Source organism: Emys orbicularis, chromosome 3, assembly GCF_028017835.1.
Source record: "Emys orbicularis isolate rEmyOrb1 chromosome 3, rEmyOrb1.hap1, whole genome shotgun sequence".
Lineage (NCBI taxonomy): Eukaryota > Metazoa > Chordata > Testudines > Emydidae > Emys > Emys orbicularis.
In genome coordinates, this window is record NC_088685.1 from 65080717 (window position 1) to 65099074 (window position 18358).

Sequence of the window (18358 nt, forward strand, 5' to 3'; positions counted from 1 at the left end):
CTACACTTATTAACAGTTACCTTTCCTATCTAATACAGTAGATTCTCACCACACAGTTGAGTCTTTTGCAGTGCTTGCAATCCCAAGGAGTTAGGACCCAATTTTTCATGAAACACACCCATGCATCCAGGTACCTCCTCAATGAATGGTTCCAGAATGTGTTTCTCCATCCTGTGATCTACTGAATTAGTCTTTTACTTTTATTCATAGATAGTGAGTCATATTTTCCTTGCAAGTGGTTTTGAGGGAAACCTTTGATAACTTTCCAATAACTTCTGTTGCTTGGGGCAAAGGTGAACAATTAAGCAATATACTGCATAATCAGATAGCCAGGGCTGGCACTGGGACATACTGTTCCCATGTGACTCAATTTTACTCCAAAACCATAAGACCTAATTTTCAATATAATTGCATTATTCCTTAGCTATTACCCATACACACATCTCACAGTGTTTATGAGTATTGATAAGTTACAAGCTTTCACTAGAGACCTTACCTGACATGGATTAATACCATGAAAGTGGTGTATTTGGTGTAGTGAGTTTGTCAGATCTGAAACAGGAGTTGCTCGTAAAGAACAGTAAACCCCTTGTCAACTACCTCAGGGTAACTGTTGGTGGACAGTGGACATTAGCTGTCATTACATTGCCCAGTATTGCTTTTGTGCCTGTTCTTAGACTGCAATTTATCTGTGCCAATACCAAAGGGACAGGCATTAACTCATGTTTCAAATTTTATTGCAGATTCACAGTCCTGCTGGCTTCACAGGCTGTGTTTAGTTACTGAAGAATATTTCTGTCTGCCTTCATGGTTAAAGCCTTTCCTTTGACTTCTTTTCTCACCCCAAATAGCGCAGAAAAAAGTTGGAGCATTATTTTTGTCAGTGACTCGTGAATGTGTACATGTGCAGGCATCCCCTCTTATGTTATAAACTTTCTCCACAAAGCTGTCCAAATGCACTTGTCTTAGGATCTTTGCATTCAACAGTGTGCTTTGCATGGCTTCAGTAGCCAGATTTCTTGTTGAAATATTTTGCAATGAAGTGGGTGGTTCCTCCCCAGAGAAAACTTTGAGCCTTTGAAGTATTAGTCAGAGTGCATCCTCATCTTCATTGTCACATTGCTTTCTTGCCTTTCTTGACTCATTGCAAATAAGCTGGTCATCCAAGCCAACGTAGAACTTGGCTTTGGTGTCTGCTGCAATATGGGCTCTCAGCTTGTAAGACAAGGCTCATCTGCTGGGAGCTGACCAAATCTTAGTGATGCCTATAATTCCACCTCCTTTCTTTCTTATGCCATTAAGCCACTTATGGGTCTGATCAAGGTCCATTCGGTTGAACTTCTGACATGATTTCTTGACAATAAAGTTCCCTTGCTGGAACTCCTTGAGCACTTCAGGTGGTAGTGGATGTATTTCTACAGTGCAGATGGTACCCCACATAGTTTGTGTGGTCATCTCTCATGAAGAATGACATCACACATTTGAAGGTAAAGAGATGCAGCTCCCAATTTCCTTCTCTCTGGGCATGGTTGAGCATGAGCAGTAGGGCCACCATTTCCATGTATCACCACCAAAACCTGAAGTTCCTACTACCTTTACCTCAACTGGTCACCAATGTGGAGGTGGGATTTCAAAATGTTTGTGAATTACAAAGATGAAGTGACATGAACTCACCGTAAGAATGTGACTGATCGGCTTTGACAATATCCTCCTTAAGCTCTTGATCATGTGCTACTATAAAGTCCAAGAGTTGTGGAAGAAGTAGGCAACACAATGCTTGAAACATTGCTTGTAGTTCTGCGTCACCCTGGCATGTGATTTGACATCACAGCTTGTTCTGATGATTTGGTCCAAGAACTCCACTTTCAATACAGTCATCTGCTAGCCCTCAAGCCTGTATGTGCTGGCCTAGAAGTCTTTGAAAGTTCATTGAGATATGGAGGCCACCTAATCATGGAATAAGCCATTCTCTGTACCCTGGTGTGCCCTTTTTAGTTCCATCAGTTTACAGAACAGAGTTTCATCAACGTTTAGAACCACTTACTGCTGGCCAAGCACTGACACACGTTTGCATCTCTGTACAACAGCACTGAGGATGTCTAGCTCTTGGGCAGGCACGTGAATGATTGGCCAGTATCCAGTGCTAGTTGTCATGTGCAACTGGCTGAAACCCACATCTTGGGGTCTCATTTTGATGTTTAACAATAAAAGCCAAATCAGAAGCTCTTGCCTGCACCGCAGCTTTGCAGTTTTCTTCAGATTCAGAGTATCATTCTTTGCAAACATGGTCCATGTATACTGGTTTAGCTTTACCATTTCTTACATTGTCTGATAGGTTTGGGTCAATTGCATCAGCAACATTAAAGTGTGCTGTTATTTGATGGCTTTAAATGATTTAACATCAGATATGGGGCATGTCCTCTTTGCCAAGCAGTAACTTGGGTTGCATAGATTTTGTTTTTGACATCCAGAAAACACATAATTTGTGTCAGTATTGGTGGCTGCATAGAGAAAAAAACATCCTGAGAACAAGCTGGAAGGAATAACATCATCATTCTCAGCTTCCATACTTTGTAGGGTTTTCTCTGCTAGGGCTGTGCCCACTTTTGCAGCGGCTAGTCTTATGGAAAAGCTGAACAAGTTGTTTTGACCTTGTTGCCTGACGGAGGGTTCACCCAAGACCAATATGCTTTAGTGTCCATTTCCTGCCAATACTCACACCATATACAAAATATTGAGCTATACTAAGCACCTTGCATTTCACTGATTCTTGTTTCTCAGAGTTCTCTTTATTACCATCGTCTTCATACAGCACTGGAGGAACATGTGCAGGCTATCTGGAATGCAAGCAGACATCATCCTCACTGACCCTGAAACCTTTGTGGCCAGGGTGTGACAAAGTAGCTCCTAGAATTTCAAATGCAACATGTACCCAGTGACAGAAATATATCTCCTGGGGGATGGTAAATGGGGACAGCTTTCTTATCATCTTGGCAAGAATCATTAGTGAGCTGGATATGTATTTATAGTTGGTTGGAATTAAGAGTGTTTGTCTCTCAGCAGGAGACCAATCAGACAATGAAAGAAACTGAAATAAGTCTCCAATATGAGCTTGGAGTTTGTCCTTAAATGAGGATCTATGACTTATGTAGGAGTGTGGAATTTCAGTGCCAGTTTTCTTTACAAGATTGCAGTAATGACGCTGTACCTCAGATGGCTGCATGCTGAAGCTCACTTTCAAGCCAACGCATTGCTGTATCAGTAATTTTGGTGCCCTCATTCTGCTTCATCATCAACTTCATAAACGGGATGTAACAAGTTAGATTCAGCAGCTATGAGGTCATTTACTCCAGCTAAATGAACACTCATTTTGTGGTCAAATACACCTGCCCTCATTATCTGTTCACTCATCTTGAATGTAGTTACAGAGATGAGTATTTGTTTATGGTGCATGCCTTGTCAAAACATGCAACATCTCCAGTTCATAGGTTTCACAAAACTGGACTGTCTTGTATTATGGACATTGATTGTTTTTATTGGGAAAACTACAGCTTGCCACATGTGATAAATCAGTTGCAGATACTCTTGTGTTCTGTAACCTCTGGATTTTGCCTTTGTCAGTGTATTGGGCATAGCAATTTCTGTGCCACACAACTGATACTGCCTGTTCTGAATGAACGATGGACTCAGTTCTGTCAATGGCCTCGCCGTATATGACATTATGTAGTTTCTTTCTAATGGCTGTTGCCTCCCTTATTCTATGTAATCCTTGTTCACTGACTTCATGCCCATCTTCTCTGTGTTATTTGTCAAGAATCAAGTAGAGACTGTAGGAAACTAGGGTTGATCTGTTGAGACTTACTACCAGTTTCATTACTACCAGTTTATCTTCAGCTGTAACCAATACGAGTGTCATAAACCACCACCTCAGCTAACTACTGTTGCTTTGTTTGTAAAAAAAAAAAAAAAAAAAATACAAATTGCCAGAACTTCTATCTTAATTCTGGTCAAACTACAAAGCATTACATACTATACAACAAATACTATGCATGCAAGAAATTGAGAAAATGATTTCACTTTTTATGGGGAAAAAACTTCCATGTTTGATTAACTTATTTCTACTATTATGATATACAGATGACTCAAAGCTATAAAAAGTTGAATATTAGGGTGCAATAGGTGTTAAAACCATGATTTGTGTCTTCTCCTTTCTCTTTTTAATAGACTGAGAAGTACAGTTTGATTTCAATGATAAGATCATGCACAAACCATTGGTATATCAAACATTTCTGGTGAATTTTGATGGCCATATATATCTGCAGGTTTGAGGGTCTAAACATCAAAATTCAACTTGGTAGCAGCCATTTTCAAAATCAACAGACTCAAATGTTAGAAAAAGTGGTTAACTTTTCATCTCTTCTAGAGGATTGATTCTGAGATTTCTGTCTAGTCTACTAAGCCGCCTGATAGGCTGGAGTGGTAGCTGCTGAACCTCTGCACCACCTAGAGGGTTGAAGTTGCTGGTTACTAGTACAAGCTCCACAACTGCACTTAGGGTTTGATCCTGCTGCCATTCCAATCAATGGAAGAACCCCCCTTGATTTGAATAGTGCAGGATCAAGCCATTAATTTTCCTATACGCCTGACAATTTTATCCACTGGTTATTCTATTACCATTGAGAATATATATTCCAATACAGACACTCTTCTTCAGAGAGATCTTTGGGCTATTAAATTAGCGGTCTTGATTCAAATCTAAAATTAGTTGTTTTTTTTTAAAATCTATATCTATTAGAACATATACCACCAATTTAAAGTATGATAAAAAGTTTGCAGATGGTAAACTTTCAAGTGAAAGAGTAACCAGAACTGATTTGGATACCCTTACAGTTATTTTTACTAATTTAATTAAAGAAAATTGAGTATCAGGAAATATTTTGTTTTAAATTAAAGATTTCTGTCTGGTCAAAGAAAGGATTCATGAGATTAAGTCCTTAATACAGATATAGGACCTATTGAAACTCTGTCTGGAAATTAAATTTGAGTTCCTATTTAGGTAACAACACTTGGAATGTCTTGTATTACAGGAGGAGGAAATGAACCTATGAAACTGTGTAGATTTAATTGTGTTATGTCTTTATAGGACACAAAGTTTTAAAAAAATAATTATATCTAAATGTAAATAGCATATCATTAAGTTGTCATAAATTTGGAATGATCAGATATTTTATTATGAAAATCAACTTTTGATATTGGACAAAGTCTATAAAATATTGGTTTGGTATTACCAACTAATTACTGCTATTTTAGTAAAATAATAGGTATAATTCAATTTGTATTTTTCCCACCATATTCCAGCTAGATCAACTGGAAACCTAGGCATTATGGTTTAGAATCTGTGAATTCATTTCTTCTTTTCTGAAAGTTTATCAAGAACTTATCATGAAGTTTGAAAAAGTTAAGGTTCCATTAGCAATGTTATCTTGCTCACACTGGGCATAAGTAATGTCTGTAGTATATGCCATTTTATTTTTATTAACTGTATTGTGTTCTTTTATGTATTATGGCAGGTGACCTCTCTTTCTCAGAGGGGTTTCAGAAGGCCCAAAATGCAACAAAATTATTTTGATTACATTGTGCAGGAGGTGAGCCATTGAGAGGTCATGCAAAAGTAGTAGGACATCCAGTCCTTCACAGAACTGAGCTCTGCAGCAGTGCTCTGCATGGAGGCAAAGAACATGGTAATGATGAAGGTGAAGCTGAAGGATTTCTGACAACATGGGCTATAAATCCTGCACAGAGTCACTATTCCTGCTCACGCTTTGCAATATTGGCCATGCAACTGATATAAGGTGGTGGTGATGATGATGACAATTGTGATTCTTTTCTTCATTTCCATGTTGTTATGGATGTTTAAACAGGATGTGGACTTTTTGAGTTTCACCCATAGCTAGACAACTGTTCAGGGCAGGGATTTGGTTCTTGGTTAGCATTTTCTATTAATTAAACATTATATACATTTACAGCACTATATAAACAATATTTTGGATTAGACTGTTAAAATTAAGTTTTCATTTACAGTGGGCAAAACCTTCAGAAGCACTTAAGTCCCACTGAATCATTTAAGTACTTTTGAAAATATGGGATGTTCAGTGTGTCACCTTAAAATCATGGAAGGATATTTTTTATACTGGAGGCTAAAACCAAACCCCTCTAAGACTATTAAATTAAATTAATGGAGATATCCTATCTCCTAGAACTGGAAGGGACCTTGAAAGGTTATTGAGTCCAGCCCCCTGCCTTCACTAGCAGGACCAAGTACTGTTTTTGCCCTGCCCCCTGAAGGACTGAACTCACAACCCTGGGTTTAGCAGGCCAATGCTCAAACCACTGAGCTATCCCTCCCCCCTTGTGTCAGCATTTTTCTAAACAATCAGAAGGTAAGCTGGAACTCCATGCAGATTTCTGCAGCCAGCAGATAGGACACATTCCCACACCCCTGAAATATCTTGGTGTGACATTAGACTGAAGCTTCACATGCCAACAGCATCTGAAAAATATTCATGACAAAATAAAAATGTGTGTAAATCTCAGCCAGAAACTAGCAGGAATGACCTGGAGAGCTGATGCAAAAACTCTATGCTTCTCTTCGCCAGTCCTTGTCTACTCTACAGAGAATACTGCTAACCAATCTGGATACACCGCTCCTACACATCACTTGTCCATTCTCAATTTAACACCATCGTGTAGATTATTACAGGCACAGTGAAGTCAATGACACAACCATGGTTTCCTGTAGTAGTGCATATCTACCCACCTCAAAGTCATTGAAACATGAGAATTATTCAGGAGTACAATCTTATTTAAAGAAACAAAGATCTTCCAATACATGAAGACCTAAATAATATACCAACATTCCAACTCAAATCCAGAAAACCTTTTTGTGGGTTACAGCTCAAGAGCTCAGAGATTTGGGTTTTCCTCCAAAGACTACAAGTAAGCAAGGAGGAAAGATGTCAACAAATAACACCTCAGCAAGGACTCAACCAAAGAACCCTGTGGCTTTTCACTCCCACAGAAAATAGGATTCACTCTGAGTCACATCCACACATCAGATGGCAGATGCACCGACTTTCTCCATAAATGGGCACTGAGACACAAGCCTATCTGTGACTGTGGAAATAGACTTCAAACTATGGAACTCCTTGTCAATCAATGTCCCAATCATATCCCAGCGGTATCTCTGAAGTCCACTCTGGCACCTGAAACAATCAGTTGGATTGCTGGCCAATTGAAACAATCAATTGGATTACGTGCACATCTAACACTGCTATTTTTAAGCCATACAAAAGTAGAAGTATGTGAGCAAATCCACAGTGGTAAGAGAATTTTAATATTTGCATTTCCTGACTTTATTTAGAACGTATATCTTGAAAACTGCATATTCATATAAATTTATGCAATATATGTTGTTATATGGTATTAGTCTGTCTTTCAGAAGTGAGCAAAAGATTACATGAAGCTAACCATGGTAGGAGACAGAGGATTGCAGAAGAGCATGGGGTGGGAAGAAGGAAGATTGATCAATACCTTTTGATTCTAAACATGTGGTTTTCAGACTTGCTGAATTAAAGCTTAAAATAACACCCTTGTCTGTGCAGAACAACAGTACATAAAAAGGGTACTCACCCTGACTTCATAAATATTATCTGAATAATCCACAGTCTGGCAGACATAGCTGTATCCTCGAGCTCTGGATGCCAAAAATAGCTGAAAATATTAAAATTATATATGAGGGGAAAGAGTCCATACACAGATAATTATTTATTAGTGATTTTAGTGTTGTTATAAATTTACTCCAAAAGCAGTATTTTAAATCATATTTATTTACAATACAAAGATGCTATTTTTAAAAGTGGTCAATATTTAGTTTTAACAATGTACTTTTTCATATCTCGTGGTGTCAAAACAAGTGGTCCCCTAAATTAAACATAAAATACTCAGAAAAAAATAAATAAACTGAATAGTCTGCAAGATATTTAGAGAACAGAATAAATTACGACCACTTCCATGTGACCTATAGCCATTCATACATGGATCCTGCCAGCAGAGGGAGCATGTTTCTGAGACTCAGAATCCCTTAATGAAACCTGCAAGAAGAGTAACTTTATGATGGGATATAGGGAGAGAAAATGATCTCTCAGATAGCTGGGCCCTAGATCATTCAGGGCTATAACACTGTAACCAACACTTGGAACTGTACACAGAGGCAAATACAAAACCAGTAAAAAGCAGCGGCATAATATGTTCAGATACACCCCACTTTGAGGCTAACTGCTGCATTCTGTACCAGCAGAAGCTTCCAAGTGCTCTGGAAGGGTCATCCCAAATAAAGCACTTTGTAATAATTTAGCCTGCAGGAGATAAAGGTTTCAATCACTGTGATGAGTTCTCATCAGAAAGGGGGGGCCACAGCCTCTTAGTCAACTTTACAAGGTGTGTCATGCTGCCTCCCTCCCCCGCCATGTCTCCAAATCCAAAGACAGCAATGAATCAGGTCCGACTTCTAGGCGGTCAGCCATAATGGCAAAGAGTGGTTATATAGATGACCTCCAGAAGAGAATGCAGCCCCTATTCCAGCCTCTACAGAGCAGTCACTTCTATCTTATTCAGATCAATCTTCAATGAATTTACTGCTCTGTGTCCCCATCTCTGTCAGATACTGGAAGAGGAGAAAAAGAACAGAGTAGCTAACAAAGAGATGATGTAAAGTTGCATGTCATTCAGATACTGATAAATCTGCAGCCCAAGGCATCCAGCTTCACTAGTTGCAGTATATACATGCTGAAAGGGAGAGATGACAAAAACGACCCTTCACAAAAGAGTTAATAGGGAGAGAGAACAATTAAATCAGCACAGTCCACTGAGTCCTCTTACAACTCATTGTAAGGCCAGCCCACTTACTGGTCTGATCCCACCTATGAATTCACATATTGTCAAAATAGGGGTAAGTGGGTAAAATTCTATAGCTTGTGTTATACAGGTCAGACAAGATGATCTAAATAGTCCTTCCTTGCCTTAAAAATCTATAAGCATCATAGTCAAAAGGTATCTAAGGCTGTTGATGGATTTAGCCATCAGGAAAGATACCTGGACAGCATTTTGAAGTTTCAATGGTACCTAATGTCTATTGAGTTTACTGGGTAATTTGATTTGTTTCAACTCTATAGGGCAAATTCTGTCATCTGCTATGAAATGCTTGCCTGTGAACTTTGTGATAATTCACAACAGTGGGAATCTTGCATCATGTTACTAATGTAAGTTAAAATGTCCTTGAATCAGTAAATCACTAAAACATTGTGCTGTCTGAAATCTAAGCTGCATGGCTATAAACCATGCATCTCTGAAAACTTAAGGTGCAAATGTTTATTTCAAATGCTCTTCTCTGATCTGTCTCTAAGATCAATAAAACATGCATTTTGATACTACAAGCCTTTCATTTAGTCTTGCTTAGCACATACTGAATACTTGGGATAATGATCTTAAACTAGAGTAACAAAGTTAAAAGCTTACTACACACAGTATCCCAATTTATTTCTTGCAAAATAAAAGAACTCAGAGTATCAACAGTTAATATATATTAGAATTTGATATGTTAAGAATACATACATCTGATTCATTTCCTATGTGAATCCAGTCTTTCTGGGGCTATTTGAAATTCCCAGTAGTAGACAAATCTTGAGTAGTCACCTGAGTATAACTATTGCTGTGCAACTGCATCTGCCATGCTAGGAGTGACCTGGATTTAAAACTAATGGACCAATATGAACTAGTATGGTTCAGAACTAATGAACTAATAGGTCCAGAAACCTATTTGAGCAGAATGTCACTCTGCTTACCCATGTCAGGCAATAAGAAAACAAAATGTCAAGGCTCAGACACAAATTTGTAACAAAAAAAGTGTTGCAAACATGGAGCAATATAGTTCATTTTTTAATCTTCCAAGGCTATCAGACTCTTCACTATACCAACAATTAAAACCTGGGTTAAACGGCTACATTTTACTTCATCCTCCAGTGTTACTTTATCGCTCTCTGAGCTTGTACCAGTTACTAGTGATAGCTTAACATTAGATAAACACACCAGAGATGTTTCAATGATAGCAGTAGGTAGTGGAACCATTTTTTTTTTAAGCTGAACTTGATACAGTGGGGGATTTCCAATAGCACTCTGATAACTTTAAAGATTCTACCACAGGAGCAGAGTAACACATTGAGAGTATCCTGAAATTGGTCTCGCTATTCATTAAAAGAATGGAGAAGAGTCTTGAGGATTTTGATTTTCAGCTTCTGCACCAGTGTTCTTCAATGCAAAGTTCACAAGATAAGCAGTGCTTGTGATCATGAATAAACTGACATTAAGTTTTTAATTAGCACTAAAATTTCTAAACTTAGTGCTGAAGATGGCCATCTACCTGAAAAAGTGATGTAATGTGACATCAACTACAGAATATATTATCTTTAGATCAACCATCTCTCTTTCCCCCTCTCCAGCATACACTATCTGTATTACAAGTCTTCAGAGAGGACCTTGGAGTTGCCTTCACCTTTCCCACCTTTAGTTGAAGAAATCAAATGTAGTGCTGACACTGCACTGTTTATTCTTTGCAATTAGATGAGACACACACTGAGTCAAATTCTGCTATAACATATATTCTTTGTAATCCTATTGTCTTTAGTGGGTGGTGTAAATAGGAGAGGAATGTGGTCCAGTATGTTCTGAATAATTTAATAGGGAGAGGACTTTCACTGAGGAGTCATGGTTAAAATTCATTCTACTGAAATATATCTTGACACAAGCAGCTTCCACATAGCCCAACAATGCTGTAAAAGAAGCCCTAGGTCTATATGAAAAAAATAATTGTCGGGAACAATACCACTTCAATGGTGAACACATAAAAATAGATTTTTAAGAGTCCAGTTCCTAAAAGCTGTTAGTTTCAACTGCACAGTTCACTTGTTTAATTCCAGGCTCCTGGCAACAGATCTTGTGCTAGCAAAATCTAAATTCTTCCATCAAGGAGTTAATCTGAAGAAAGATTTTCAGCAAATGGTTTGCTGAACTGATATGAATTGCACTAAAAAGCAGTAAGGGATGTTCTAGTAATCAGAGCATTCAGGTGAACATTTCTCACCTTATAAAGTTGTATGCAAGATAATTCAAGCTTAGGTCACTGAACATGATCCCATTAAGGCCTTGCCCACACAAGGAAATTCACTATCAAAACTGTAGCGGAATAAAATATTCTGCGATAGCTATTTCTTAATAACTCCCCTTAGGAATACTCTATTCTGGAATAAAGTGTCCACACGGGAGCTATTCCAGAATAGCTATTGAGGGGTAACATACTCTGTTTTAAGTACCAGGGGGTAGCCGTGTTAGTCTGTATCTACAAAAACAACAAGGAGTCTGGTGGCACCTTAAAGACTAACAGATTTATTTGGGCATAAGCTTTCGTGGGTAAAAACCTCACTTCTTCAGATGCATAGAGTGAAAGTTACAGATGCAGGCATTATATACTGACACATGGAGAGCAGGGAGTTACTTCGCAAGTGGAGAACCAGTGTTGAGAGGGCCAATTCAATCAGGGTGGATGTAGTCCACTCCCAATAATAGATGAGGAGGTGTCAATTCCAGGAGAGGAAAAGCTGCTTCTGTAATGAGCCAGCCACTCCCAGTCCCTATTCAAGCCCAGATTAATGGTGTTAAATTTGCAAATGAATTTTAGTTTGAGAAACAGCAGAACTAAAATTCATTTGCAAATTTAACTCCATATGTCAGTATATAATGCCTGCATCTGTAACTTTCACTCTATGCATCTGAAGAAGTGAGGTTTTTACCCACGAAAGCTTATGCCCAAATAAATCTGTTAGTCTTTAAGGTGCCACCAGACTCCTTGTTGTTTTTATACTCTGTTTTAGCCATGCTGGTCAATTTACCCAGGTAAACAAGGCCTAAGAAAGGTGAAGTGTAGCAGGCAGCAAGACCAAGTAACTTGGCTATCATAAATCCATGTTTGTGAAATCTCATGTTTTTCAATAGACAACTCCATGAACTGAGTAGGAATACTATTGTAAGATTTTGCCTCGCTGCCCTTAACTAAAAGAAAATATGATTTACCTCTTTTGTTCTCATTCTAAAGATCAAGAAAAGTTTGAATTTCCATTACCTCATTAATATTTTGCAGACATACACTGAAAATACAATCTAATATAATGTAGCTATCCTTCAGTTTCTAACATAATAGCTTGTCTGAGACCTTGCAGAAAAAAAATAAAGACAGGGTGCCAAATTCTGATTTTAGTTATACTGGTATAAGTCTAGAATAACTCCACTGACTTCCGTTGATATGCTCCAGAACTGGGTAATTGTGAGAAGAATCTGATGCAGGGGCAGACATACCTTCCACTCAAAAAGGATTTTTACCATCAGTGTTAAACAAAGTATTAATAAGTCAAGCTATTCTACATGACTCCTACATATATGCTTTTACAGTATGCTGATTCACAAACTCATGATATATACCAATTTCAACAACACCATTACCAAGAGAGCTCTAAAAATCCAATCATCAATGTATTCAGCTTCCAAAACAGGCAGTAAAATTATCCAGAGAATATAAAAATTATACAATTTATCTAACACTGTCAAAGTTGTGAATTCTAACACAATTCAAAAGTTTAAAAATACAATACCAACCTCTTTGAAAATATAGAAGTTAAGTAGAACCATTCCAAAGTTGTAGCTAACCAGCAAGAAGCGCAATTGGAAGGGTTCTCTTCTCCTCATCCACTTGGGACCCAGCCAGACAGTGAGGAGGTAAAGAGTGCTTATAGTCAGTGTTGGAAATGGAGATTGCATCAAGAACCAGTCATCAACACGTTTGTCTGAGGGAAATAAAACATAACAAATTAACTGAAATAACAAACTACATGTTTTTTCATTAAGTTTACATAAAATATATTCACTGTAATTTTAGGAATCACATTTCTTAAAGTTAAGAACATAAGAACAGCCATATTGGATCAGACCAAAGGTCCATCTAGCCCAGTACTGTCTTCCGACAATGGCCAATGTCAGGTGCCCAAGAGGGAATGAACAGAACAGGAAATCATCAAGTGATCCATCCCATCACCCATTCCCAGCTTCTGGCAAACAGAGGCTAGGGACACCATCCCTGCCCGTACTGGCTAATAGCCATTGATGGACCTATTCTTCATGAACTTATCTAGTTCTTTTTTGAACCCTGTTATAGTCTTGGCCTTCACAACATCCTCTGGCAAGGAGTTCCACAGGTTGACTGTGCGTTGTGTGAAAAAATACTTCCTTTTGTTTGTTTTAAACCTGCTGTCTATTAATTTTATTTGGTGACCCCCTAGTTCCCATGTTATGAGGAGTAAATAACACTTCCTTATTTACTTTCTCCATACAAGTCATGATTTTATAGACCTCTATCATATCTCCCCCCCACAAGCTGAAAAGTCCAAGTCTTATTAATCTTTCCTCATATGGAAGCTGTTCCATACCCTTTTTGTTGCCCTTTTCTGAACCTTTTCCAGTTCCAATATATCTTTTTTGAGATGGAGTGACTAAATCTGCACGCAGTATTCAAGATGTTGGCATGCCATGGATTTATATAGAGGCAATATGATATTTTCTGTCTTATTATCTATCCCTTTCTTAATGACTCCCAACATTCTGTTAGCTTTTTCGACTGCCACTGCACATTGAGTGGATGTTTTCAGGGAACTATCCACAATGACTCCAAGAGCTCTTTCTTGAGTGGTAACAGCTAATTTAGACCCTGTCATTTTGTATGTATAACTGAGATTATGTTTTCCAATGTGCATTACTTTGCATTTATCAACATTGAATTTCATCTGCCATTTTCTTGCACAGTCACCCAGTTTTCTGAGATCCTTTTGTAGCTCTTCGCAGTGTGCCTGGGACTTAACTATCTTGAGTAGTTTTGTATCATCTGCAAATTTTCCCACCTCACTATTTACCTTATTTCCAGATCATTTATGAATCTGTTAAATAGGACTGGTCCCAGTACAAACCCCTGGGTAAACCCCTATTTACCCCTTTCCATTCTGAAATCTGACCATTTATTCCTACCCTTTGTTTCCTATCTTTTAACCAATTACCGATCCATGAGAGTACCTTCCCTCTTATCCCATGACAGCTTACTTTGCTTAAGAGCCTTTGGTGAGGAACCTTGTCAAAGGCTTTCTGAAAATCTAAGTATACTATATCCACTGGATTTCCCCTTCTCCATATGCTTGTTGACCCCCTCAAAGAATTCTAGTAGATTGCTGAGGCATGATTTCCCTTTACAAAAACCATGTTGACTCTTCCCCAACAAATTATATTAATCTATGTGTCTGATGATTTTGTTCTTTACTATACTTTCAACCAGTTTGCCCAGTACTGAAGTCAGGCTTATTGGCCTGTAATTGCTGGGATCACCTCTGGAGCCCTTTTTAAAAATTGGAGTCACATTAGCTATCGTCCAGTCATCTGGTATAGAAGCTGATTTAAATGACAGATCTCAGATCTAGAGGTAATGATAAGAGTATTGGAAAACTACTAAATAAAACAGTTTAAAGGGTTGGCTAAGTGAGAGTACCCTGTGCTGCCATGTGGGAGACCAAGGTTTTATTTAGACTCAGTGAGTCACTCAAGAGCACCACTCCAGAGATCTGAAGTTATATTTAAAGGCCCAGAATTTGCTATATTAAGTCCTGGTTCGGTGTCAAAAAAGCATTGCTAGTCTGAGGACCTCGTGACATCTTTGAGATACAGTAATTAAAGCATGGCTCCACTTTGAAAAATAACCCTGTAAAAAATGGCACCCGTTTAATCAGCAGATCTGCTTTTTATCTGTACTCAGAATTGTATCTAGTTACTTTACATACAAAGAGTAACTTTTTCATTACCATCAGCACAGCTGTAGGAGAGTGAACAGGATTATTTTCTGGCTCATGAACTATCAGTGGTATTAACTGAATTTCAATTACAGGGCCACTTGTGGAATATCATTGTCTTAAAATTTTCCCCCTTGGTTACACTTGTGCAACCTCACTGAAAGAAATACAGTTGTACATATGTAACTAAGGGTAAAATTTGGCGTGCAGAATCTTTATTACTGGTCATGTTACATAACCCTGAACTAATACATGATCCCAGGTTAAGTTGCAGGGCTGACAGAAACCCCATCTTTTTATTTGTAAATTGTGCAATTCTGATACAGAATCGATAAAAAAAATATAAAACACAACATTTCCATTTGTACAAATTAGAACCATATTTTAGGGTCAGATATCTCAAAGCCATCTGGACTTTTAACAAGTTCTGTATAGCAGAATTTGCAGGACTGTAGCCTGCAGAAAGGCCAAATCACATGGTGCTGGCGCTTCCTCCCTGCTTCCAGCCACTTTTACAAATGTCCGAGCTCTTCTTTGCAATGAAGAGCTTCAAGGCTAGATAGAAGGATTAAGGAAGAGAAACCAGGCTAACTACATCTACTAGGGGGCTGTTGCTATTGAATAGAAAGAGAAAAGGGAACAGGAGACAGCCTCAAAAACTGAAGTCACTAGCACAGGGGTGGGCAAACTTTTTGGCCACATCAGGGTTCCAAAACTGTATGGAGGGCTGGGTAGGGAAGGCTGTGCCTCCCCAAACAGCCTGTCCCGCTCCCCCTCTCCACCCCCTCCCACTTCTTGTCCCCTGACTGCCCCCCTCAGAACCCCCCACCATTCAACCCCCCTGCTCCTTGTCCCCTGACTGCTCCCTCCCGGGACCCCCTGCCCCTAACCGCCCCCCCCCCGGGACCCCACCCCCTATCCAACCCCTCCTATTCTCTGTCCCCTGACTGCTCTGCCCCCTATCCACACCCCTGCCCCGACAGGCCCCCCCAGGACTCCCACGCCTATCCAACCCCTCATGTTCCCCGTCCCCTGACTGCCCCCCCCCCAGAACCTTGGCCCCATCCAACCGCCCCCTGCTCCCTGTTCCCTAGACTGCCCCCCGGGACCCCCTGCCCTTATCCAACCCCCCCCCCCTTGCTCCCCACCCCCTTACCATGCCACTCAGAGCAGCATGTCTGGCAGCCCTGCCCCCACACTGCCTGGCAGGAGCTCGCAGCCCCGCCGCCCAGCGCGCTGGCGGCATGGTGAGCTGAGGCTGCAGGGGAGGGATGACAGCAGGGGAGGAGCCGGGGTCTAGCCTCCCCGGCCGGGAGTTCAAGGGCCGGGCAGTACGGTCCCATGGGCTGGATGTGGCCCGCAGGCCTTAGTTTGACCACCTCTGCACTAGCAGGATTGGTGCTGTTAGAATAAGAGGAGCCAATGGGATAAGGGAACCAGGCAGCTAGGCAACTCGTGCATGAGAGAGAAGACCCAAGCATCAGGGAAGTATGTATAGGGAAAAGAGAAGTGGACCAGGTGGCAGAGAAATATTTACGGTGAACCAGAGAGTAGACATGCCAACCCTGTGGGGGAAAAAAAGAAAAGAAAAAGAAAAAGAAAAAGCAGAAATTGGGCTTGTTTTTGGTTTAATTGGCTTGTGAGTTGCTTGTTGGCTAGTTTTTGGCTTGTAGCTTGTTGCTTGTTTGGCTTGTAGCTTGTTGTAGCTTGTTGCTTCTTTTTTTTGATTAGCTCCCAGCAACCAGGGGTAAGGGGGGACAATCAGGGGCAAGGGTGGGGGGGGGGGGGAGAGAGTCAGGGGAGCACAGTGGGCCCACCACAGTCCCCAGACTGAACGCTGGGGGGGGGAATCTAGTCACATAGAGTGTTGGGGTTCTTAGGGATTAGCTTGTTTTTGGCCTTGTTTTGAAATGGGATTAGCTTGATTTTTGGCTTATTGTGAAAGTTGGAGTGTTTATTTACCACAAGAAAGTTGGCAACTGTGCCAGAGACATATAGTGGAACAGACCAGGTGAGAATAGGAGAAAACATGAAGGGCAAGAGGTGACTGTAATTAACATAGTTCTTGGGACAGTATCTCTATTAAAATATGATCCAACCTGTGACCATGACTGAGAACCATGACTTTACAGTACTCAAAGTCTGGGATACTCAGCACTGCAGCATTTGTTTCCAGCCCTAGCAAGATGCTAAATATTGCCCCAGAAATCAAGTTGTGATGATTACCATTTTACCATCCCACCCACACTTCTATTACCATTCAATTTTAGCAACTGCTTTCTCTCTAGCAAATTGAGACAAACAAGTGCAACGCGTATCCCACCAGAAATAACAGAACCTCAGCTTCCCAACAGAATGAAATTGGCGCAGAGTCTCAACTGTGCTCAGCTTCTGCCAAGCAAAGATAAGAGGGTGTCTGCAATGGAACCAATTATGGCTTCTAGATTCTGGAGTCAGTTCTGGGCCATCTGAGAGCTGGGAGTAGCCAAGAAGTAGCATGCTCTGGCCACATCACCTTCTCATCTCATACATGGAGGGCTGCCAGGGTGTGGTAACACAGAAACCAAAAGAGATCCAGTTGCTTTGCAGCTTCTTTGCACTGCCTGAGCAGCACAAAGGGTCAAGATTGCATCAGTGAATCTGGCCTTTCATCTCCAGGCAGTGGTTCTAAAGACACTGAATGTCTAATATGCCAGTATTGAAATGGGAGCACAGGGAGACCATTTGAATCCCAGCAACTACCAACATAATAAGCAATTCCTTCTTCTGCATCAAGGGGAACTACAAACCAATAGAAATGACAGGAGAAAATGTCTGGCACAGAAAACCTCTGAATCAAATACCATATGTGCAAAGAAACCAGAGTGAAGATGGACAATGCAGGCACCAGGAGAGATATAGCCCACAACTCTAACTCTAAAAGGTGACCAGACTCTGGTAAGAGTTCCCATTATCATCCTCTTTCCAGGCAGGGAAAAAGTAAAACAAAGCAATCTGCTTTGATGAGCTAATTCTCCCAGTTGTAAATTGGGCATTGTATTGTTACCATCTGGGACAGGTCAGGTTCGTCCCTCTTTGGCAGTACTTGGCAGTGTTCAGCCTCTGGTGGGGTAGAATTCAGGCTATCCCTATATATTGTGACAGACCCAGACCAGTGGGGTACAGGAGTCTGGTAGAGGGCAAATATACTGGTCACTGGATGAGTAGTTTTCGGTTCCCTGAGTGACCAGAGCAGGGGCTGCACTAGAGTAATCAGGAACCTGCTAGAACCAGTTAAGGCAGGCAGGCTAATTAGGACACCTGGAGCCAATTAAGAAGAAGCTGCTAGAATCAATTAAGGCAGGCTAATCAGGGCACCTGGGTTTTAAAAG

The 18358-nt window shown here is 40.2% G+C and overlaps 1 protein-coding gene across 1 annotated transcript in view; it reads right to left on the bottom strand.

The window, feature by feature from the left end:
* Window positions 1-18358, bottom strand: part of ELOVL4 (ELOVL fatty acid elongase 4) — a 62241-nt gene that overhangs the window by 20242 nt on the left and 23641 nt on the right. The window contains exons 2-3 of the mRNA XM_065402126.1: window positions 12760-12947; window positions 7690-7770 (exon numbers count right to left, since the gene is read on the bottom strand). Of these exons, the coding sequence (XP_065258198.1) occupies window positions 7690-7770; window positions 12760-12947 (269 nt within the window). The remainder of the gene's footprint in view (window positions 1-7689; window positions 7771-12759; window positions 12948-18358) is intronic.